We start from the raw sequence: 24,381 nt of genomic DNA, 5'->3' as shown, positions 1-24,381 counted from the left end.
TTTTAACATTCACTACAGACGTCAATTGTTGTATAACATGGCATAGCTGTTGGCAACCCCTTTTACAGTGTATTTCTGCTGTTGTGGGCCTTTAACCCTCTGTCTGACTTTGTCGTTCACACAGGAGAGAGACGAGACTATCGTGGATCCTCTCGGGAACCTCAACAACATCATGATGCTGACGAGGCAGAGAAGAGTCTCTCCACATCAGAACACCTCAAGAAACACCAGCAGAAACCCACAGGAAAGAAATCTCACTGCTGCTCTGACTGTGGGAAATGTTGCAAATCTTCATCAGAACTTAAAATACACCAGCGAGTACACACAGGAGAGAAATCTAACCACAGTTTTTACTATGGGAAAAGTTACTCATGTTCAGATTCACTAAAAGTGCACCAGAGAACACGCACAGGAGAGAAACCTAACCACTGCTCTGACTGTGGGAAATGTTTTTCAAGATCAGATTCACTAAAAGTACACCAAAGAATTCACACAGGAGAGAAACATTTCTGCTGCTCTTACTGTGGGAAACATTACCCAAGGTTAAATTCACTACAAGGACACCTGAGAATTCACACTGGAGAGAAATCCTATAGCTGTGATCAATGTGGGAAGAGTTTTACTCAGTCAGGCAGCCTGAAATCACACCAGAGAACACACACTGGAGAGAAAACTTATGGCTGTGATCAATGTGGGAAGAGGTTTGTTGCATCTAACTATCTGACAACACATCAGAGAACACACACACAGAAATCTTATAGCTGTAAGCGATGTGGGAAGAGTTTTACTCAGCCAAACATTCTGATAGTACATCTGAGAACACACACAGGAGAGAAATCTCATGGCTGTGATCAATGTGGGAAGAGATACTCTGATAAAAGTTATCTGATCAAACATCAGAAAATACATAAATGAAGGAGTTGTTTCATGATATCAATGAAATCATGTCACAATGTAGAATGTTTTAACATTGTCGTAGGAGTATTTTAATGATGTCACAATGTAGAACCCTAAATGTTTGCCCCCTGTTCTATTGATTTCAGCATGATATGGATATTAGCCTCAGCGGGAAAATCTAGACTCTGAAATGAATGAGTACTATTTATATGATTTAACAAAGTGAGTAACAAAAAGAGTTGTTAAACTTACCACGTTGGCGAACCACTTGAATCATTATGCAGCACGTAAATATAGCAAGCTGTTTTCTAGAAATTGTCCTCTAACCAGTGATGTGCACATTATTCACAGATTCTGTGTGGTGTTTGAGCTGTTAATTTTAACAGGATGTCCCCCCTCTCTCACGCAATATGAGTGATGACAAATAAGTGGTGTTTCCCTTAGTGTTGGGGACCCATAAACTCAAAATGTAGCTGACTGTCTTCTCCAGGTTGTCCTCTAACCAGGGAGGTAAAATATATCTCCCCTTTCCATGTGTTTTTTTGTTGTGTTAGTTTCAACATCACGTACAACCTGATTTCCCCCCTAATCGATATCAGTGATTTAATTTCAATGTACTTGCAGCCTATACACATGGACGCAGTATAATAAATTGGTCTATAATTTATTAACAATCCTACATCACTCCAGCATTTCTTGACAACATTCAAATGCTAATTGTCTTTATTCCACTTCTGAAGAAGCATGATTCAAATCACCTCATATTTCAAACATTCAGCCTGACAAAAGATACATCTTTTATTATTCCATGCCTCACCATTTAGTTAATTATTGTCAATACATATGAACAAAGAGGTGTACATTTGGTTTTGATATTTCATATTTACAATTTAATAATAATTATTTATGCATTTTACTGACCATTTTTGGGTACAAAAATATATAATATCAGGGTTCATTCTCAGATGTGCCAACCCAAATGTACTAGAGCATGACATTGGGGACTGGGCCCCAATCCAGCAAAATGCCTATCTAGTGAACCCTGAAAAGAGAGAGAAGCTCTGCAGTGAGGTGGAAAGTTACTACGGATATTGCAGGAGTTTCCTCTTGAAATCAGACATGTCCAAGGTAAGGACAACTTGGTTGCGGATTGTCTCAATGGTGGGCAGTCAAAAAGTTTTGTGTTTAGCCAGTACATTGACATTAACCATAACAACTGGTTTTTCCAACAACTCCTAATGCTGAGGAGTACCGTAACCATAACAACCTGTTTACCCTCAACTCCTGATGCTGAGGAGTACTGTAACCATAACAACTGGTTTTACCATCAACACCTGATGCTGAGGAGTACCGTAACCATAACAATTGGTGTTCCATCAATGTTCAGGGTGGATGCCCTCCTCATTTAGAGTTCTCAAACATTGTTGGCCGTTGGAAAGGTGAAGATTGAAGGATTTCCCTCAACTCTTCATTGGTCTCAGTTTCAGAGAGGACGACATAGTTGACAACTACTTGGTGACAGTGGATATTAGGGTGAGAAACATGGTTTACTAACAGTTACTACATAGTAACATGGTCTACTAATAGTTACTACTTAGTAACATGGTCTACTAATAGTTACTACATAGTAATATGATCAGAGTAACTTTTTATTCACTCCAGACATAAATCCCACAACAGCTGAGCAGCAAAGATACAGAGCTCATATCCACACGAGAAGGATGGTCCAGCGGCACCTGGTAACCTGTTCACATTGCACCCTCACTGTGTACTGTCTCTTCCAACCTGTTCACATTCCTTTCCTCTGGAAAAAGAACACGGTTAGAAGCACAAATAAACTCTTATGGTCCTTAGAATGAAGAAGATTAAAGATTGACTCAGACAGTGGAATATATTTACCAAAGGGAGTAACCAATTTACTTTTACAGTTTAAGGTTCTTCCACAGAGTCTATAAAAGGCAGAGATAATTTAATAATGGAAATGATGTCACAAAAATATGATTATGAGAAATGTGAAATACTGATAATAATGCAGATCTCACCTGAAGTTGTTGTTTCTTCTTAAAATCCTGATAATCATGCAGATATCTCACCTGAAGTTGTTGTACTCTTCTTGTGGTCACATTTCCATTGAATTCACAGCAAATTGCGGCCAACCCCGCTTGTTCTACTGCTCAGTAGAAGCAGTGTGGTTTTACATTCAATAATTGGATGGTTTGACGACATTTGTTTTGGAGCGTTTTTTCATACACAGTAAAGTTTTTTTTAACAAATTATTTTTGCCTCTGCCTTTGTTTAGTCTCAAGTTTACTGAACCTAATCCTGTTTAACCCAGGTGTTCATACTGAACCTAATAAGGATTAACCCAGGTGTTATCATTTAGGCTTACTTACCTGACTCCAGGACTCCTGTCTCCGACTAACTAAGCCAAATTTAAGCCATGTTCTTAACTGACTTGCCTAGTTAAATAAAGGTTAAATAAAAATGTAATATGTTGATTGTCAGTAGAGGATAATTTGTTTTGCAATATGTTCAAATCAAGCTTTATTTATACAGCACATCACAGACATGGATGCAACACAATGGCTTCACAGGAAAAAACAAATAAAAACCAATGAAAATAAACAAATATTTAGTACAACAAACATGAGGACAAAAAAACAGAAGATTAACAACTGAAAGACTAATGAGCATCCTAAGGAAAATCCATTGATTCAAATATTAACAATTGGATGCAATATTCAACCATAACGAGATGGACAAGCCATCACAGGTGTAACACATACTGACTACCGAGGTGACACCAATCAGTGTGCTCTACGTGCTAACGAGCTATACATGCTAAAGTCCAACCTCAAAACATAAATGGAAAAACCAAAGCCTGTAACACCTTCCCCTTTAAGACAACAAATATATCCTATATTTGTGTTGGACAAGTTTGCTCACCACCAACAGAAAACAACATCCATTTCACAATATAATCAACTACAATATAAACATTGTGTCTACTGGCTGTCAACAATTAAAAACAAGAAAAAAACATATTTCTAAATAATAATATACAATCGTATCTTTTCTCCTTTTTCTTTCTATAGAATCTTAAAACTCACTAGCTTCTAGAACTCTCGTCTTCCTAAAACTCACTAGCTTCTAGAACTCTCGTCCCCTTGGAAAGAGCCCAAACAAAACTCACATGCGCCAAATACAACAGGGAAATTCTTACTTAGGAGCCCCAAACCAACAGCGCAGTTTTAAAAAATACGGAAAAGAATAAGATAAAACTCATCTCCAATACGGAAAAATGTGTCAAAATAAATTGAGATCTTTTGAACTACATGGGAAAATGCAAAACACAAATATTTTTGACTGCCAACCCTTGAGACAATCAGCAACCAAGTTGTCCTTACCACAAACGTTTCTGATTTCAAGAGGAAACTCCTGCAACATCCGTAGTAACTTTTCACCTCACTGCGGAGCTTCTCTCTCTTCTCAGTGTTCACTCAATAGGCATGTTGCTGGATCGGGGCACAGTTCCCAATATCATGTTCTAGTACATTTGGGTTGGCACTTCTGAGAATGAACCCTGATATTCTAAAAGCAGGGCAACAATGTCAATATAATTGTACCCAGAAATTGTCAGCAGGTTGCATAAATAATTATGATTACTAAATGTTACATGAATTGTAAATATGAAATATCAAAAGCAAATGTACACCCCTTTGTTAATATGTATTGGCAATAATTAACTTAATGTGAGGCATGGAATAATAAAACATGTATCTTTTGTCAGGCTGAATGTTTGAAATATGAGGTGATTTGAGTCATGCTTCTTTAGTAGTGGAATAAAGACAATTAGCATACTCCTACTACAATGTTAAAACATTCTACATTGTGACATCATTAAATTACTCCTACTACAATGTTTAAACATTCTACACTGTTACATTAATTCATTGATATCATGAAACAACGCCTTCATGTATGTATTTTCTGATGTTTGATCAGAGGTATTTTCAGAGGTATCAGATTATCTCTGGTCACACTGATCACAGCTGAGATTTCTCTCCTTTATGTGTTCTCTGGTGTGATATCAGGCTGGCTGATTTGAGTAAAAAACTCTTCCCACATTGAGTACAGCTAAAAGGTTTCTCTCCTGTGTGGATTCTCTGATTAATTTTAATGCCCGCTGATGAGGTGAATCTCTTCTCACAGTCAGAGCAGCGGTGAGTTCTCTTCCCTGTGGGTTTCTGCTGGTGTTTCTTGAGGTGTTCTAATGTGGAGAGACTCTTCTCTGCCTTGTCAGCATCATGAGGTTGTTGAGGCTCCCCAGAGGATCCACAATAGTCACGTCTCTCTCCTGCATGAACAACAAAGTCAAACAGATGGTTAAAGGCCCACAAAATGAGCAAGAATAGTCATATTTTGTCTTGTTTTCACATTAGTAGTAACATCGATGATTGAGTTATTCAAGTTGTTGAAACCCTAAGCAATGTGCCAGACAACTTTTGTTCTCCAATATAGGACAATTTCTGTTTGCTAAAATTGCGACACGATGTACACGCAATTTGGTTGTAGAAACTCCTCCCTTTTAATGAGGAAGCCGATAGTTATAGATGTACTATATCTGCCTGGAGCAAAAATGGTGAGCAAAGATTTTAGTTTCTTACAATGTATTCTGAATGTGAATGGGGGAAAACTCAGGGAAGTAACCTCCATTTCCAGGTTGCTTATGAGTGCATTTCACACTACTTTGGATTATAATTGTAAGGCTCGTTTGAATGTCCTACTTAATATAATGTTTGTGTCAGCATCGCAAATCAACTGCTTTATACTTTCTTAAAAACACTTCAACCAGTAAAATGTTCTTTGGCTAGCTTTAACATCAGCCTGACAATGAGGGTTTGTACACTAAGTGTTTGCCAAAGTGGCACAAAACTTTCATGATTATTTAATCACGTAATAATAATGACAGAGAATTGATTTGATAAAACAAGTCTTCACTTTAATGATGCCAAAGACACAACCAATAACATTTGATTTGACCTGACCCAGCAAGATGGGTCAGTTTTGTCTACTTATTCATTGTCTTTTGTCTGAAACACTCCTGTCAATGTTGAGTAAGGAAGCACACCTGATAGAACACACACATATAGAAGTAGGATTAATCTACCTGACCTGCGCGCAGATGTAGACCTATAAATGTGGTCATTTGGGGATGTCTGATAGTATTTCTGATTGTCTTAATGCACAACCACTAATGAGTTGTGGAGCTTCTCAACAAAAAAAAATGATTCAGCTTCTCCAAATAATTTTTTCTTCACCTCAAACAGCAAGTAAGCAAAATCTTATTAGAATCAATTGCGTATGACAATAGTTCCTCAAAGTATTTGTCAAATATTTCCAGCTCTCGCCCTTTCGATAACCACTCAGCATTAAAGGGAAAAATGTGGAAATTACATTTCCAGTGGAAATGTCATTAAATACCTGATTACTTCTTATCCTTTGCACAAATAGCCGACAGCTGTGTCTGTCCCGAACTCACTGGCGCGGGAAACTCTGAGGGCCCAGATATTTTATACAATGTCGCAAGCTTGCTATCTCGAGGTTTTGGGCCGACCCAGTTGATAGTTGAAACAGTGTTTAAAGATCATTGTAGACAGGCCATGTGCAGCCATTTATATGATATACATTTTTATCGGGATATGTTCTACCTGCAGGCTGCACTGTTTTTATATGTTGGCAATTTTTTTTTACATAGTTGGCAATGGCAATAAAAGTTACTTTTAGATTTGTATAATTTTAATCTAGATAGTATGTAGATTAATCACAGACAATAATTTTGAGATACGATTATAAATTAAATTAAACTGTTCCATGAAAATGTGCATATGAAAATCATAACTACACACAGATCGGTAGAAATGGTAAGATACATTGGCACTCCAACTGGAAAAGATTGCCGACAGCCCATTACTGGAAACTTCAGGAGCATAATGGCATAATTTCTTTCTCTTCTGGTTAGGTTATCTTGATCTCTGGCTCCCTCCAGTCATTTGTGTATCTTATTTAATCAAACAGCTTAAAGCATCATTCCAGTTCAGTACATACAGTTGATTTTATAAAAACACATGGGGAGATTGGTAGAAAGAACAGATGACTCTTCGTTGACCAAGATGTATTTTAGTTGGGGTCAGCACTAGAACATGATTTTGGGGCTTCCGAGTGGCGCAGCGGACACTGCACCTCAGTGCTTGAGGCGTCAGACACCCTGGTTCAAATCCAGGCTGTATCACAACTGGTCGTGATTGGGAGTCCCATAGGGCGGCACACAATTGGCCCAGCGTCGTCAGTCATTGTAAATAAGAATTTGTTCTTAACTGACTTGCCTAGTTAAATAAAGTTTACATTTTAATAAATAAAAAGTGTTTTATGACAAACCATTTTATACAAATCCGTCAAGGCACCAACTTTGAGAAGGTTTTAAAACAAAGGTTTCAAGCCAATTCATGAATGTAATTGAATCTAGGTATGTCTTGCCTTTATAATAACATGAAAAAAAATGGACTTATCAACAGCTCTAATAATTTGCCCCTACAGGAAATCTTCACTGGCAATTCTAGAATATACTATATAGCCTAGAAACCTGGTTAAACTATCATTATGACATCATGGATGAATTCTAGAATATACTATATATCCTAGAAACCTGGTTAAACTATCAATATGACATCGTGGATGGACAGTCTTTGTATCCATAGTGGAGTGAATTCAGGGGGTAGCCCTGAGCTGAACTCAATCCTAGGTCCAGGATTGGGGTACAATCCTGATGGGGTATGAACTAAGCTCAAGGCATGTGTTATATTCTTCAATAATCAATGGCTATAAATAAATAATTTAAAAGTCAAAAATTGGATATACATTTGCAGATTTCCCCTTTAACACCAAACATCAGTTCAACATCTGCAGAGTTTGTGCCTCCGTTTTTAAGACAGTGCTTACTAGTGTTAATCAGGGCCAGGTTTCTCAAAACCACCGTATGGCTAAGTTCATCATTAGAACCATTGGATAACTTAAGATGCGTTTGGGAAACCGGGCCCAGATATCCAGTTTCCTCCTCTTCCTTTTTCGATGTAACAGACATCTCCCACTCCTCCTCTTTTCCTCCAAAAACGGAATCCTCCTCTCCTTTTACAGTAACATCCTCCTCTTTTACAGTAACATACTCTTCTTCTTTTACAGTAACAACATCCTCTTCTTTCACTTCGAACGCGTCTTTTTCGTCTTTAACTGTAACGTCTTTCTCTTCTTCTTTCACTGTAATAGCCTCACCCTCTACTTCTTGTTTTACTGTGACATCCTCCTCTTCCTTCATCCAGCAGACCTTTTCTTCTTTAGCAGGAGAGTAGCTTTGTGACCGCAGGGTCGGGGATGTTAGCTAACTAGGATAATGCTAACTTAACCAGCCCGCTAGCTGACTAATAACAACAACACCGTAGATATGAAATGAAATCGGATAACCAACTAGACGACAGAAGTGGGTTTAAAACGCAGTGGCTAATATACACTAAAGCGTCTAACAAGCTTTATTGGTTCAGCTATGTTGTCTAGCAAGCTACCGAGGTGGCTGACTAACTGTTGCTGCTGTTGAAAGAAGCGTTCCGTCCACTAGAATATACGTCACACTACAGCATTGCCTTAAAGTCGCAGACCGCCATCTGCTGGCTGGAGTGGGTAATGCAGGTGAGTATAACGTATATTTAATTTTCAGACAAGTTAAAGTGTTGGAAGCATGAGTTTTTACTCACCAGTGAAACAACAGCATTTCCTTAAAGTCCCACATGATGTATTGTTACACCATGTAGGAGTAGTATAGACCTAGTCTGTTCATTATATGCATCTACATGATGTATTGTTACACCATGTAGGAGCAGTATAGACCTAGTCTGTTCATTATATACATCTACATGATGTATTGTTACACCATGTAGGAGCAGAATAGACCTACAATATCTAGCTACTTATTTAGATTTAGTATGACAGAATGAAACTGCCTTAAAATTAGCTGTAGTAAACATTTTTTATTCGCACTAATCAATCAACACATTTCTGTCTTTGTATGTCTCAATGTAATAGTATTATTTCATTAAATCCATTTAAAATAATCTTTGTCTGAAAATAAAATATGATCCTCAACTGCGTTTCCCCTCCAGTCAGCAGACCGCGATGTGCTTCTTTCAGGCGATGCTGCCAGCGTGACGTCTAATCTAGTGGACGGTTCTTCAGAATCAGCTCGTCAACCACCTCCATAGCTTGCTAGCCAACATAGCCGACAGATTCGAGCTATTTATATGCTTTTGGTCTATATTAGCTGCTGTTTTTTAAACCAGTTTCTGTCGTCTAGTAAGTTATTCCATTCACTTTCATATTTACGTTGTTGTTGGTCAGCTAGCGGGCTGGTTAAGTTAGCATTAGCCTAGCTAGCTAACATCTCTGACCATGAGGTCACTAAGCTACTCTCCTGCTAAAGAAGAGGCGGTCTGCTGGACGGAGAAAGAAACTCTCGTGAAAGAGGAGGAGGAAGAGGAGGATGTTACATTACAAAAACAAGTAGAGGTTGAGGCTGTTACCGCGAAAGAAGAAGAGAAATACATTACAGTGAAAGAACAGGAGGATGTTACAATAAAACAAGAAGTAGAGGGTGAGGCTGTTACAGTGAAAGAAGAGGAAGACTCGTTCAGAGTGAAAGAGGAGGATGTTACTGTAAAAGAAGAAGAGAGAGACATTACGGTGAAAGAAGAGGAAGACGCGTTCAGAGTGAAAGAGGGGGGTGTTACAGTAAAAGAAGAGGAGGCAGAGAAAGAGGAGGATTCCGTTTTTGGAGTGAAAGAGGAGGAGGGAGAGATGACTGTCACAACGAAAAATGAGGAGGACAATGGATATCTGGGGCCGGTTTCCCAAAGGCAACTTAAGGCATCCAATGGTTCTAACAATGAACTTAGCCATAAGATGCTTTTAGGAAACCTGGCCCTGATTAACACTAGTAAGTACTGTCTTAAAAACAGAGGCACAAACTATGCAGTTGTTGAACTGATGTGTGGTGTTAAAGGGGAAATCTGCAATTGCCACATCCATATTTTGACTTTTAAATTATTTATTTATAGCTATTGATTATTGAAGAATATAACACATGCCTCATGAGCTTAGTTCAAATGTTGTACCCATCAGAACCCCAAATAAGCTTTTTTTTACTCCAATGTTGAGAAACAATATAAATCAACACTGTATATACTCAACATGGTTAAAACTATAATGTTGGTATCATGGATGGTCAGTCCTTGCATCCATAGGTCTGTCTATGAATTTGAGAGTAGTTATATTTCTCCAGCCCCCAAGAGGCGCAGCGTTCTAAGGCACTGCATCACATCACTACAGACACCCTGGTTCGAATCCGGGCTGTATCACAACCGGCTGTGGTTTGGAGTCCCATAGGGCGGCGCACAATTGGCCCAGCATCGTCCGGGCTTGGCCGGTGTAGGCCGTCATTGTAAATAAGAATTTGTTCTTAACTGACTTGCCAAGTTAAATAACATCTTCTTATTACCAAAACAGTGGCGGAATGGCAGCTTTGTTATTGTTTCAACTGCAGATTTGTTAATTGATGTGTGGCTTTTTTAAAGGGGCAACTTACTTTTTAAAAAGTAACAAAATGCTAACCCTGAGACTTGGTTTGGTAAACAGCCGAGGGATGGGTTCTGGAGAAATGTAACTACTCAAATTCATAGAGAAAGCTATTGTAGCAACCGTAACCCAAAACCTAGCGACCTCGTCAAGAAGTTCAAACATTTTGGTGTAACAGTTATAAGGTGTTGGCTTGACAGTCGCTGGACCCAGGTTTGAGTTCGGCTCAGGGCTACCCCCTGTATTCACTACACTATGAATACGACTGGCCATCCATGAGGTCATAATGATAGTTTTGACCAGATCGAGAGGTTATACAGTGTTTGTTTACAAACAGTGGCGTTATACGAGCTTATGTTTTGGTTTCTGGTGGAGTAATACAGTTGAAGCATTTGTGGCATTTATAAGTAATATTCTTCAAGTATCAATGGTTATATAGTCAAATCAAATGTATTTATATAGCCCTTATTACATCAGCTGATATCTCAAAGTGCTGTACAGAAACCCAGCCTAAAACCCCAAACAGCAAGCAATGCAGGTGTAGAAGCATATCACCAGTTCGACATTTACAAATAATTCACTCCCTTTCCTCAGATCATATTAGTGTGTTCAGATGTTTTCATGAGAAGTATTTCAGGATGTCTCAACGTCTGACAGACATCACTGTAGCTTTGTACCGCTACAGCTTCAAACACATTTTTATGGGGGTTTTGTATTATGCTAATTAGATTTCAGTGGAGGTACAGACATTAACTCTAGGGGGTTAAACTGTCTCCTCCACTTCATCTACACTGATTGGACTGGATTTAACAAGTGACCTCAATAAGGATCATATCTTTAACCTGGATTCACCTGGTCAGTCTGTCATGGAGAGAGAAGATGTTCCTAATGTTTTGTACACTCAGTGTATAAAGTCTTTTATTTCTGTAAGTTCACATGTGGAACTGCATTTACATGTGTTTTTGTTTCCAATCATTTAGAAATGTGATCCCAATGTCCCACATTGTCCTCTTTATTAACATAAAGACTCATAGACAGTATAGCCTTAGTTTAAAACTAAAATGGACCAATCCTGGATCCCCCTTATTATCAGCCACTGAAATAGGAGAGTCTTTGTCCCCTCTGTTTGTCTACTCAACCCAGAGTGAAACCAAAACACCCCATGCAGCCGATGGCAACCTGATGACTCAGAGTCACGTCATAAACAAGTACAACGGCCACCATTCAACAGTCTAGATTTACCAGGTTATTACTTCTAACCAAAAACACTTTTTAGGGTTCTCAAAATGCTTACAATTGTTGTTTTGATTATTGCTTGAACAGTCGCTAAGATAATATTTGGTTGTGATAGTTGCAAAATACCTGTTTTGGATGCAGCACTTGAATGCTAATGCTCATTGACAAGCTGGTAGTAAAGCTAGCCACAGAGCATTTTACTGGTTGAAGTGTTTTTTAAGTATAAAGCAGTTGATTTGAGTCGATTGCAAACATTTTTGCTCCATGCAGATTTACTACAGCCTTAACAAACGGTTTCTGTATTAGCAGGGACGAGTTTCTGCAACCAAATTGCGTGCACATCGCCCTCGTGCGACAATTTGAGCAAAAACAGAAAGGGGACTACATTCTAACCTAGAGTCATCATTGTTACTACTGAAGTGAAAAAAATAAGACTAAATATTACTGTTATGTCATGTTAAGACAATTGTCAAATAAGTTTGTAAAAGCATTTAAACATTCATTACAGACGTAAATGGTTGTACGTCATGGGAAGCACCTTTTAGCTCAAAATAAAGAGTGGATTTCTGCTGTTGTGGGCCTTTAACCATCCGTCTGACTTTGTTGTTCACACAGGAGAGAGAGGTGACTATTGTGGATCCTCTGGGGAGCCTCAGCTACATCATGACGCTGACCAGGCAGAGAAGAGTCTCTCCACATCAGAACACCTCAAGAAATACCAACGGAAACCCACAGGGAAGAATTCTCACTACTGCTCTGACTGTGGGAAGAGTTACTCAAGATTAGATTCACTAAAAGTACACCAGAGAATTCACACAGGCGATACAGCTCACTGCTCTGACTGTGGGAAGAGATTCACCACTATAGCAAACCTTAAAATACATCAGAGAATCCATACAGGAGAGAAACCTTATAGCTGTGATCAATGTGGGAAGAGTTTTACTCACTCAAGCTGCCTGAAGGTACATCAGAGAACACACACTGGAGAGAAACCTTATAGCTGTGATCAATGTGTGAAGAGATTTGTCACATCTAGTAGTCTGACTGTACACCAGAGAACACATACAGGAGAGAAACCTTTTGGTTGTGATCAATGTGGGAAGAGATTTGTTTCATCTAGCCGCCTGACTATACACCAGAGAACACACACAGGGGAGAAACCGTTTAGTTGCTCTGACTGTGGGAAGACCTTTTCAAAATTATATACATTACAATTACACCAGAGAATTCACACTGGAGAGAAACTTTATAGCTGTAATCAATGTAGGAAGAGTTTTAATCGCTCAAGCTTGCTAAAGGTGCATCAGAGAACACACACTGGAGAGAAATCTTTTATAGCTGTGATCAATGTGGGAGGAGATTTGTTACACATAACGGTCTGACTAGACACCAGAGAAACAATTCTTATAGCTGTGATCAATGTGGGAATAGATACTCTGGTTAAATATCTCTGATTAAACATCAGAAAATATACATGAAGGAGTTTCATGATATCAATAAAATGTCACAATGTAGAATGTTTTAACATTGTAGTTGGAGTATTTGAATGATGTCACAGTGTAGAATCCTAAATGTTTACCCCCTGTTCTATTGATTTCAGCATGATATGAATAATAGCCTCATCAGGGAAAAAATCCAGAGTTCTGTTACACTTAATGTGTTGGAGACCCACATGAATCAAAATGAAACACTCCAAAATGTAGCTAGCGGTTTTCTACAAATTGTCCTCTAACCAGTGATGTACACATTATTCCCAGATTCCATGTGGGAATGACAAATAAGTGCTCAAATCAAACTATATTTGTCACATGTACGGAATACAACAAGTGTAGACTTTACCGTGAAATGCTTACTTACAAGCCCTTAAACCAACAGTGCCATTCAAAAAGACAATATTTACCAAGTAGACTAAAATAGAAAGTAACACAATGAGAAAAACAATAATGAGGCTATATACAGGGGGCACCGGTACCAAGTCAATGTGGAGGCTATATACAGGGGGCACCGGTACCGAGTCAGTGTGCGGGGGAACAGGCTAGTTGAGGTAATCTACATGTAGGTGGGGGCAAAGTGACTATGCATAGTTAACAAACAACGAGTAGCAGCAGTGTACAAAAGGGGGGGTCAATGTAAATTGTCCTGTGGCGATTTTAGGAATTGTTCAGCAGTCTTATGGCTTGGGGTAGAAGCTGATGAGGAGCCTTTTGGTCCTAGACTTGGTGCTCCGGTACCACTTGCCGTACGGTAGCAGAGACAACAGTCTATAACTTGGGTGACTGGAGTCTGACAATTTTGTGGGCTTTCCTCTGACACCACCTATTATATAGGTCCTGGATGGCAGGAAGCTTGGCCCCAGTGATATACTGGGCCGTTCAAACTACCCTCTGTAACGCCTTACGGTCAGATGCCGAGCAGTTGCCATACCAGGCAGTGATGCAACCTCAGGCAGCTCTCTATGGTGCAGCTGAAGATCCTTTCGAGGATCTGGGGGCCCATGCCAAATCTTTTCAGTCTCATGAGGGGGGAAATGTTTTGTTGTGCCTTCTTCACAACTGTCTTGGTATGTTTGGGCCATTCTAGTTTTTTGGTGATGTGGAACTTGAAACTCTCGACCCACTCCACTACAGCCCTGTCGATGGTAATGGGGGCCTGTTCGGCCTGCCTTTTCCTGTAGTCCACGATCAGTCCTTAGTCTTGCTTACATTGAGGGAGAGGTTGTTGTCCTGGCACCATACTGTCTGTCTTTGTATGTCTCAATATAATAGTATTATTTAAAATAATCTTTGTCTGAAAATAAAATATGATCCTCAACTACGTTTCCCCTCCAGTCAGCAGACGCGATGTGCGTCTTTCAGGCGATGCTGCCAGCGTGACGTATAGTCTAGTGGACGGTTCTTCAGAAACAGCTCGTCAAGCACCTCCGTAGCTTGCTAGCGAACATAGTCGAAAGATTCAAGCTATTTATACGCTTTCGTTGTATATTAGCTACTGTGTTTTATACACACTTCTATCGTATCTACTCGTTAACCCATTTAATTTAATATGACGTTATTTTGTATTAGTCAGATATAGTAGCTGGCTGGTTAAGTTAGCACTAGCCTAGTCGCTAATGATAGCTAGCTAGCTAACATCCCAGAACATGAGCTCCCTAAACTACTCTCCTGCTAAAGAAGAGGAGGTCTGCTGGACGGAGAAAGAAGCTCTGGGGCTGAACATTGTCGTGAAAGAGGAGAAGGAAGAGGAGGATGTCACAGTAAAACAAGTAGAGGGTGAGGCTGTTAGAGTGAAAGAAGAGGATGTCGTTTTTGGTGTGAAAAAGAGGTTGGAGATCTGTTTAACACCAGTAAGTACCGTCTCTGCAGTCGTTGAACCAATATGCAGTAAAGGGCTTCTACACTTTAATGTTGTTCTGTAGGAATGTCCGAAGCTACACTGTAATGTGTAGAACATCAACAAAACGTTAACAATTGATCAAATGCATCCAATGACAATGCCTGAAATACTGTAGTCCTCAATATCTTTTATTAGATTAGCCCAAGATGTAGTAATTTTGGGATTAATACATGAATGATATGTACCCATTGTTTCTTGAAGAAATCACTTATAAATGCCTCATGAGCTTAGTTCAACTGTTGTACCTCATCAGAACCCAAAATAAAAGCTTTTTTTTACCCAAATGTTTATCAGTAAATGTAAACAAGCACGGTATATCCTTAAAACATGGTTAATTGATTTAATTCAGTCTCAAGCATTTCTAAAACATGTAACATTTTCATTTCATTTAAAAAAAAAAATCTAATTTAGAATAAGTAACGTAACAAAATGTGTAAAAAGGGAAGCGGTCTGAACTTAATGAATGCACTAGGGCCCCGACTGAAAAACATATTGGGTCAACCTAGAGTCGTCATTTCTTTCTACCAACCGATTGGTAGAAATGTTATAATGTGTATTTTTCCATATATAGGCACACCCCATGGGTTTTAATAAAATCAACTACATGTACTGAACTAGTCTGATGATTTAAGCACGCTGTTTGATGACACACAAACGACTAGAGGGAGCCAGAGATCAAGATAGCCTAACCATCAGAAAAAAACTGTTCCTCCTCCCGCTGCTGCTGGCCTTTGTAAATTCTGATGTTATGCTCCTATAGTTTCTGGTAATAGGCTACATCAGCAGTTGGCAACCTTTTCCATTCCACCCATTCCTTTGGGTTCCTTTTGGCAAACTCCAAGCAGGCTGTCATGTTTCTTTTACTGAGGAGTGGCTTCCGTCTGGCCACTCTACCATAAAGGCCTGATTGTTGGAGTGCTGCAGAGATGGTTGTCCTTCTGAAAAGTTCTCCCATCTCCACAGAGGAACTCTGGAGTGCTGTCAGAGTGACCATCAGGTTTTTGGTCACCTCCCTGACCAAGGCCCTTCTCCCGAAATCAATTAGTTTGGCCGGGTGACCAGCTCTAGGAAGAGTATTCCATTTAAAAATGGAGGTCACTGTGTTCCTGGGGACCTTCAATGCTGCAGAATATTTCTTCCCTTCCCCAGATCTGTGCCCTCGACATAATCCTGTCCTGGAGCTCTACGGACAATTTCTTCGACCTCATTGCTTGGTTTTTTCTCTGACATGCACTGTCAACTGTGGGACCTTATATTTACAGGTGTGTGCCTTCCAAATTATATTCAATCAATTGAATTTACCACAGGTGGACTCTGAACAAGTTGTAGATACATCTCAAGGATGATAAACAAGATGCACCTGAAAGCAATTTCGAGTCTCATAGAAAAGGGTCTGAATACTTAAATACGTAAATAAGGTTTTTCTGTTTTTTTTGTTGTTTTTTTAACCTGTTTTCACTTTGTCATTATGGGCTAATGATGACACCCCTCTGAAACAAGACAGCCCAACCATCAGAAAAAACCTCTTCCTTAGCCTACTCCTCCCGCTGCTGCTTGCCTTCGTAAATTCTGATGTTACGCTCCTGAAGTTTCTGATAATAGACTACACCAGCAGTCGTTATGCTCCTATAGTTTCTTGTAATAGGCTACACCAGCAGTTGTTATGCTCCTACAGTTTCTGGTAATGGGCTACACCAGCAGTCGTTATGCTCCTATAGTTTCTGGTAATAGGCTACACCAGCAGTCAGCAACCTTTTCCATTTGGTGCAGAGAAATCTGACCATTTCTACTGATCTGGTGCCAGTTATGATTTTCATATTCACATTTTATTGGAACAGTTTCATTTAATTTATAGTAGTAATAATTATTATTATAGTCTCAACATCATTCTCTGGTTAATCTACATTCCATTTAAATGAAAATTGTAAAGAAACATTTTTACTGCCATTGCTAAGTTAAAAAAAAAAAACCTACATAAAGCTCAAAAATGCTAACATTGCAGCCTGCATGTATAAAATATTCTAAGAAATAAGCATCATATAAATCTCATTGGCTACGCATGGCCTGTCTGCAACGAACTGGAAACATTGGATCAACGATCAACTGGGTCGGCCCAAAACTCGAGATAGCAAGCTTGCAACATTGTATAAAATATTCTGGGCCCTCAGTTTCCCCTGCCAACACAGCTGTAGGCTATTTGTGAAAGAAGAAGTAATCAGGTATTTTGATATTTCCACTGGATCAGCGCATTGCATTGTTCCCTTTCGTGCCGAGTGGTTATCGAAAGGGCGAGAGCTGGAAATATTTTTTAAATACTTTGAGGAACTATTCTCATTTGCAATTGATTTTAATTAGACTTTGTTTATTTGCGGTTTGAGGTGAATAAAACATTACTTTGAGAAGCTCCAGAACTCATTAGTGGTGGTGCGTTAAGACAATCAGAAATACTATCAGACATCCCCAAATGGGCACATTTATAGGCCTACATTTGCGCTCAGGCCAGGTAGACTAGTCCTATATGCGTAATTGGGTGTGTGTCCTTACTCAACGTTGACAGGAGTGTTTCAAACAAAAGACAATTAATAAATTGACAACTGACGCATCTTGCGGAGTAAGGTCTGGGTGGTCTGCCAGGGGTCTTTTCATTTAGTATCCGTTTGTAATGATTGTATTTTCCCATAGTATGTTTTACCGAAGTTGACCGACTGAAATGGAGTGTAATTTTATGACTGTTGGATTCGGGCTAAACTTTGAACATTGAGATATTAAAGACATGATAGATCAGATGCAGAGTATATAAAGGAGTGAGATCTGTAGAAAGACAGAGTGGCTGTGGAATGTGCTGGGTGGACGGGAGGAGATCACAGGATTGCTATAGGGGAAGCGAATTGACATCTGTGGATAAGACAAAGGAGGGTTTGAGGTCAGGTCAGATCCCCTGAAGGGAGTAATAAGGGTTTAGTGTCCTGTTATCCTCTTCTTGTCGACCCAGAAGATGTAAGGATTGGAGGAGAAGGAGTGTCCAAAGTGGGGTATATATACTTGTGATGGTGAGAACGTGTTTTTGTCTGAACTACGGCTGTAACGACCCTTTGGGAAGAATTGAACTTGGTTTAGCTTCTCTAGTGTCCGTGAGTTATTTACTCTGAAAAATTAGAACCTAACACTATAATTACTGTTCCCTGAAGGAGGGAAACGAGGTGCAACACCTGTTTGGCCCCACTCCTTCCTGGGTCGGTGAAGAGCGGTATTAAATTTAAGGAATACACTCGAGCCTCACGCTCATCACCTGTCGAAGGCGGGGCTTCCAGCGAGGCGTGAATTTAATAGTATGTTGTACATAGTTTCCCTCCTTCAGGGAACAGTAGTTATAGTCATGGCATCAACGTTACGCTTGGCATATGATGAACTTCAACATAAATAAGGGATCTTGCTGTTTGACAATTTTTTTGTATTCTGAAATGCACTCGAACTACCTATCATTTAGTGGCTCCTTATGTTACGCTGGGGAAACAGTTTTCATGGGCACAGAAATAATAAATAATTTCAGAGTTTGCTATATCCAATGTTTTTTAATTGAGTCATCTTGCAATCCAAGATGGCGTAGCATTATGACGTGTTTGCTGTTGTAAATGTTGTTGTTTTTTCGTCATTTTTTTGTATATATTGCAAAATATTTCAATGTATTTTTCTGTGTTTAAATTAAATATACCTTCCAGCAACCCGCCTCACCCAATGTGATACGGATCTGCTATTTTTTAGACCTTATAGCTAGAACCTCCATCAGCAGCTAGCCATCAGAAACTAACCAGCTACTAGCTATTTAGTCATTGTTAGCCACTGCTAGTGGCCTTTACCTTTTTTAGCTCAGACACCAGCCGCTTTTAGCCTGGATAATAACTGCCAGTCTGCACAGCGCAAAATAAACCCTGAGCATATCAGACTATTTTTCTCCACTACATCACCATATTCCTGCCGTAAGCTCTGGATCATTACACCGGATATTCGCAGCTAGCTAGCTGCTACTGAGTGGCCCAGCCCTGAAGCTAGCCTTGAGCCAGGCCCATCTCCCGGCCTGCTCAGTGGACCCTATGATCACTCGGCTACACAGCTGATGCCTCCCAGACTCTTCACTAAGACGACTAGAAGCCACGACATCACCGGATTCCTGCCGTAAGCTCTGGATCTTTGCACCGGAGTGGCTATAGTGGCTAACGCCCTTGTCCCGAAGCTAGCACCAGTTCGCCTCGAGCCAGGCGCATCTCCCGGCTAGCGTAGTAATGAGTACCTAACGGCTTCCCTGGTTCATATATTGCTGTTCACTGGACCCTATGATCACTTGGCTACATAGCTGATGCCCGCTGGATTGTTCATTAATCACGGGTCTCCATTTGGTATATTTTGTTTATCTGTCGGCCACAGCCTCGAACTCAGGCCCTGGGTGTAGTTAACTGACCCTCTCTGCCATTTTACCTGTCGTCCTAGCTGATTAACTGTTGTTGTCTTACCCGTTGTTGTCTTAGCTAGCTCTCCCAATCAACACCTGTGATTGCTTTATGCCTCTCTTTATGTCTCTCTCTAATGTCATCATGCCTTGTATACTGTTGTTTAGGGTAGTTATCATTGTTTTATTTTACTGCGGAGCCCCTAGTCCCACTCAACATGGCTCAGAGAGCTCCTTTGTCCCACCTCCCACACATGCGGTGAACTCACCTAGCATAACTAGTCAAATCAAATCAAATTTATTTATATAGCCCTTCGTACATCAGCTGATATCTCAAAGTGTTGTACAGAAACCCAGCCTAAAACCCCAAACAGCAAGCAATGCAGGTGTAGAAGCACGGTGGCTAGGAAAAACTCCCTAGAAAGGCCAAAACCTAGGAAGAAACCTAGAGAGGAACCAGGCTATGTGGGGTGGCCAGTCCTCTTCTGGCTGTGCCGGGTGGAGATTATAACAGAACATGGCCAAGATGTTCAAATGTTCATAAATGACCAGTATGGTCGAATAATAATAAGGCAGAACAGTTGAAACTGGAGCAGCAGCACGGCCAGGTGGACTGGGGACAGCAAGGAGTCATCATGTCAGGTAGTCCTGGGGCATGGTCCTAGGGCTCAGGTCCTCAGAGAGAGAGAAAGAAAGAGAGAAGGAGAGAATGAGAGAACGCACACTAAGATTCACACAGGACACCGAATAGGACAGGAGAAGTACTCCAGATATAACAAACTGACCCTAGCCCCCCGACACACAAACTACTGCAGCATAAATACTGGAGGCTGAGACAGGAGGGGTCAGGAGACACTGTGGCCCCATCCGAGGACACCCCCGGACAAGGCCAAACAGGAAGGATATAACCCCACCCACTTTGCCAAAGCACAGCTCCCACACCACTAGAGGGATATCTTCAACCACCAACTTACCATCCTGAGACAAGGCTGAGTATAGCCCACAAAGATCTCCGCCATGGCACAACCCAAGGGGGGGTGCCAACCCAGACAGGATGACCACATCAGTGAATCAACCCACTCAGGTGACGCACCCCTTCCAGGGACGGCATGAGAGAGCCCCAGTAAGCCAGTGACTCAGCCCCTGTAACAGGGTTAGAGGCAGAGAATCCCAGTGGAAAGAGGGGAACCGGCCAGGCAGAGACAGCAAGGGCGGTTCGTTGCTCCAGAGCCTTTCCGTTCACATTCCCACTCCTGGGCCAGACTACACTCAATCATATGACCCACTGAAGAGATGAGTCTTCAGTAAAGACTTAAAGGTTGAGACCGAGTTTGCGTCTCTGACATGGGTAGGCAGACCGTTCCATAAAAATGGAGCTCTATAGGAGAAAGCCCTGCCTCCAGCTGTTTGCTTAGAAATTCTAGGGACAATTAGGTGGCCTGCGTCTTGTGACCGTAGCGTACGTGTAGGTATGTACGGCAGGACCAAATCAGAGAGATAGGTAGGAGCAAGCCCATGTAATGCTTTGTAGGTTAGCAGTAAAACCTTGAAATCAGCCCTTGCTTTGACAGGAAGCCAGTGTAGAGAGGCTAGCACTGGAGTAATATGATCAAATTTTTTGATTCTAGCCAGGATTCTAGCAGCCGTATTTAGCACTAACTGAAGTTTATTTAGTGCTTTATCCGGGTATCCGGAAAGTAGAGCATTGCAGTAGTCTAACCTAGAAGTGACAAAAGCATGGATTAATTTTTCTGCATCATTTTTGGACAGAAAGTTTCTGATTTTTGTAATGTTACGTAGATGGAAAAAAGCTGTCCTTGAAATGGTCTTGATATGTTCTTCAAAAGAGAGATCAGGGTCCAGAGTAACGCCGAGGTCCTTCACAGTTTTATTTGAGACGACTGTACAACCATTAAGATTAATTGTCAGATTCAACAGAAGATCTCTTTGTTTCTTGGGACCTAGAACAAGCATCTCTGTTTTGTCCGAGTTTAAAAGTAGAAAGTTTGCAGCCATCCACTTCCTTATGTCTGAAATGTACAGCTGTGTGTCATCCGCATAGCAGTGAAAGTTAACATTATGTTTTCGAATAACATCCCCAAGAGGTAAAATATATAATGAAAACAATAGTGGTCCTAAAACGGAACCTTGAGGAACACCGAAATTTACAGTTTATTTGTCAGAGGACAAACCATTCAGAGACAAACTGATATCTTTCCGACAGATAAGATCTAAACTAGGCCAGAACTTGTCCGTGTAGACCAATTTGGGTTTCCAATCTCTCCAAAAGAATGTGGTGATCGATGGTATCAAAAGAGGCACTAAGGTCTAGGAGCACGAGGACAGATGCAGAGCCTCGGTCCGATGCCATTAAAATGTCATTTACCACCTTCACAAGTGCCGTCTCAGTGCTATGATGGGGTCTAAAACCAGACTGAAGCATTTCGTATACATTGTTTGTCTTCAGGAAGGCAGTGAGTTGCTGCGCAACAGCCTTTATTAACATTTTTGAGAGGAATGGAAGATTCGATATAGGCCAATTCGTTTTTTTATATTTTCTGGGTCAATCAGGGTTTGGCTTTTTCAAGAGAGGCTTTATTACTGCCACTTTTAGTGAGTTTGGTACACATCCGGTGGATAGAGAGACGTTTACTATGTTCAACATAGGAGGGCTAAGCACAGGAAGCAGCTCTTTCAGTAGTTTAGTTGGAATAGGGTCCAGTATGCAGCTTGAAGGTTTAGAGGCCATGATTATTTTCATTATTGTGTCAAGAGATATAGTACTAAAACACTTGAGCGTCTCTCTTGATCCTAGTTCCTGGCAGAGTTGTGCAGACTCAGGACAGTTGAGCTTTGAAGGAATACGCCGATTTAAAGAGGAGTCCGTAATTTGCTTTCTAATAATCATGATCTTTTCCTCAAAGAAGTTCATGAATTTATCACTGCTGAAGTGAAAGCCATCCTCTCTTGGGGAATGCTGCTTTTTAGTTAGCTTTGCGACAGTATCAAAAAGGAATTTTGGATTGTTCTTATTTTCCTCAATTAAGTTAGAAAAATAGGATGATCGAGCAGCAGTAAGGGCTCTTCGGTACTGCATGGTACTGTCTTTCCAAGCTAGTCGGAAGACTTCCAGTTTCGTGTGGCGCCATTTCGGTTCCAATTTTCTGGAAGCTTGCTTCAGAGCTCGGGTATTTTCTGTGTACCAGGGAGCTAGTTTCTTATGAGAAATGTTTTTAGTTTTTACGGTTGCAACTGCATCTAGGGTATTGCGCAAGGTTAAATTGAGTTCCTCAGTTAGGTGGTTAACTGATTTTTGTCCTCTGGCGTCCTTGGGTAGACAGAGGGAATCTGGAAGGACATCAAGGAATCTTTGTGTTGTCTGTGAATTTATAGCATGACTTTTGATGTTCCTTGGTTGGGGTCTGAGCAGATTATTTGTTGCAATTGCAAACTTAATAAAATGGTGGTCCGATAGTCCAGGATTATGAGGAAAAACATTAAGATCCACAACATTTATTCCATGGGACAAAACTAGGTCCAGCGTATGACTGTGACAGTGAGTGGGTCCAGAGACATGTTGGACAAAACCCACTGAATCGATGATGGCTCCGAAAGCCTTTTGGAGTGGGTCTGTGGACTTTTCCATGTGAATATTAAAGTCACCAAAGATTAGAATATTATCTGCTGTGACTACAAGGTCCAATGGGAACTCAATGAGGAACGCTGTATATGGCCCAGGAGGCCTGTAAACAGTAGCTATAAAAAGTGATTGAGTAGGCTGCATAGATTTCATGACTAGAAGCTCAAAAGACGAAAACTTATTTTTTTTTGTAAATTGAAATTTGCGAACGTAAATGTTAGCAACACCTCCGCCTTTGCGGGATGCATGGGGGATATAGTCACTAGTGTAGCCAGGAGGTGAGGCCTCATTTAACACAGTAAATTCATCAGGCTTAAACCATGTTTCAGTCAGGCCAATCACATCAAGATTATGATCAGTGATTAGTTAATTGACTATAATTGCCTTTGAAGTAAGGGATCTAACATCAAGTAGCCCTATTTTGAGATGTGAGGTGTTATGTTCTGTTAATTACTGTTGTCCCCTTTAAGGCGGGAGCACCCTTTGTCATGCGCAGTGTTGTTCTATGTTATTCTGGTACTAACTAGTTTGAGTAAATGTGAAGCTCCAGTTCAATTGCTTGTATTCAGAGTCTTTCTTATTACATAAATAAGTACTAAGTGTTAAGACACTACAATGGCGACGAGGATGATTACCTGCAGTGTGCATCACGAATACAGATGGAGTTCGTAGGAAGAGAGGAAGATTTTGACCCTGTAGCACAACAGCTAGCAAGCAGTGAAGATGAGGGGAGAGCTGACGAGAACGAGGCGGCAGATCAAAGACCCGTGGAGCCGGAGGTAAAGAGAATGGCTAGCATCGGGAAAATAGATGTGTTTGATGACACGCAAGAAAACTGGGCAACTTACATTGAACGACTGGAACAGTACTTCATTGCAAACAACATTGCTGATAACAAAAGAGTACCAGCGTTGTTGAGTTTAATTGGCCCAAAAACACAGTTTGCTAAGAGATCTGACTGCCCCTCTGAAGCCCTCAAATAAAACATTCACAGAGATTGTGGAGATATTGCAAAATCACCTATCACCTAAACCACTCCTCATCGCGGAACATTTTCGTTTCCACAAGAGAGATCAGAATGAGGGGGAGGGTG

The 24,381-nt window shown here is 40.5% G+C and overlaps 2 protein-coding genes across 2 annotated transcripts; one reads left to right on the top strand and one right to left on the bottom strand.

The window, feature by feature from the left end:
• Positions 1-3,985: 3,985 nt before the first annotated feature.
• LOC121846775 (zinc finger protein 436-like) lies at positions 3,986-8,741 on the bottom strand. The gene is made up of 2 exons (XM_042324165.1): positions 7,897-8,741; positions 3,986-5,254 (listed from the first exon to the last, which is right to left on the bottom strand). The coding sequence occupies exons 1-2, from the start codon at positions 8,267-8,269 to the stop codon at positions 4,944-4,946; spliced, it is 684 nt and encodes a 227-aa protein (XP_042180099.1). The 5' UTR covers positions 8,270-8,741; the 3' UTR covers positions 3,986-4,943.
• Positions 8,742-8,869: 128 nt separating this feature from the next.
• LOC112254090 (zinc finger protein 180-like) lies at positions 8,870-13,818 on the top strand. Its single transcript, XM_024426323.2, has 2 exons — positions 8,870-9,937; positions 12,427-13,818. The coding sequence occupies exons 1-2, from the start codon at positions 9,394-9,396 to the stop codon at positions 13,191-13,193; spliced, it is 1,311 nt and encodes a 436-aa protein (XP_024282091.2). The 5' UTR covers positions 8,870-9,393; the 3' UTR covers positions 13,194-13,818.
• Positions 13,819-24,381: the final 10,563 nt, after the last annotated feature.

The sequence above is a fragment of the Oncorhynchus tshawytscha genome, linkage group LG07 (assembly GCF_018296145.1).
Source record: "Oncorhynchus tshawytscha isolate Ot180627B linkage group LG07, Otsh_v2.0, whole genome shotgun sequence".
Lineage (NCBI taxonomy): Eukaryota > Metazoa > Chordata > Actinopteri > Salmoniformes > Salmonidae > Oncorhynchus > Oncorhynchus tshawytscha.
This window is presented reverse-complemented; position numbering and strand designations above follow the sequence as displayed.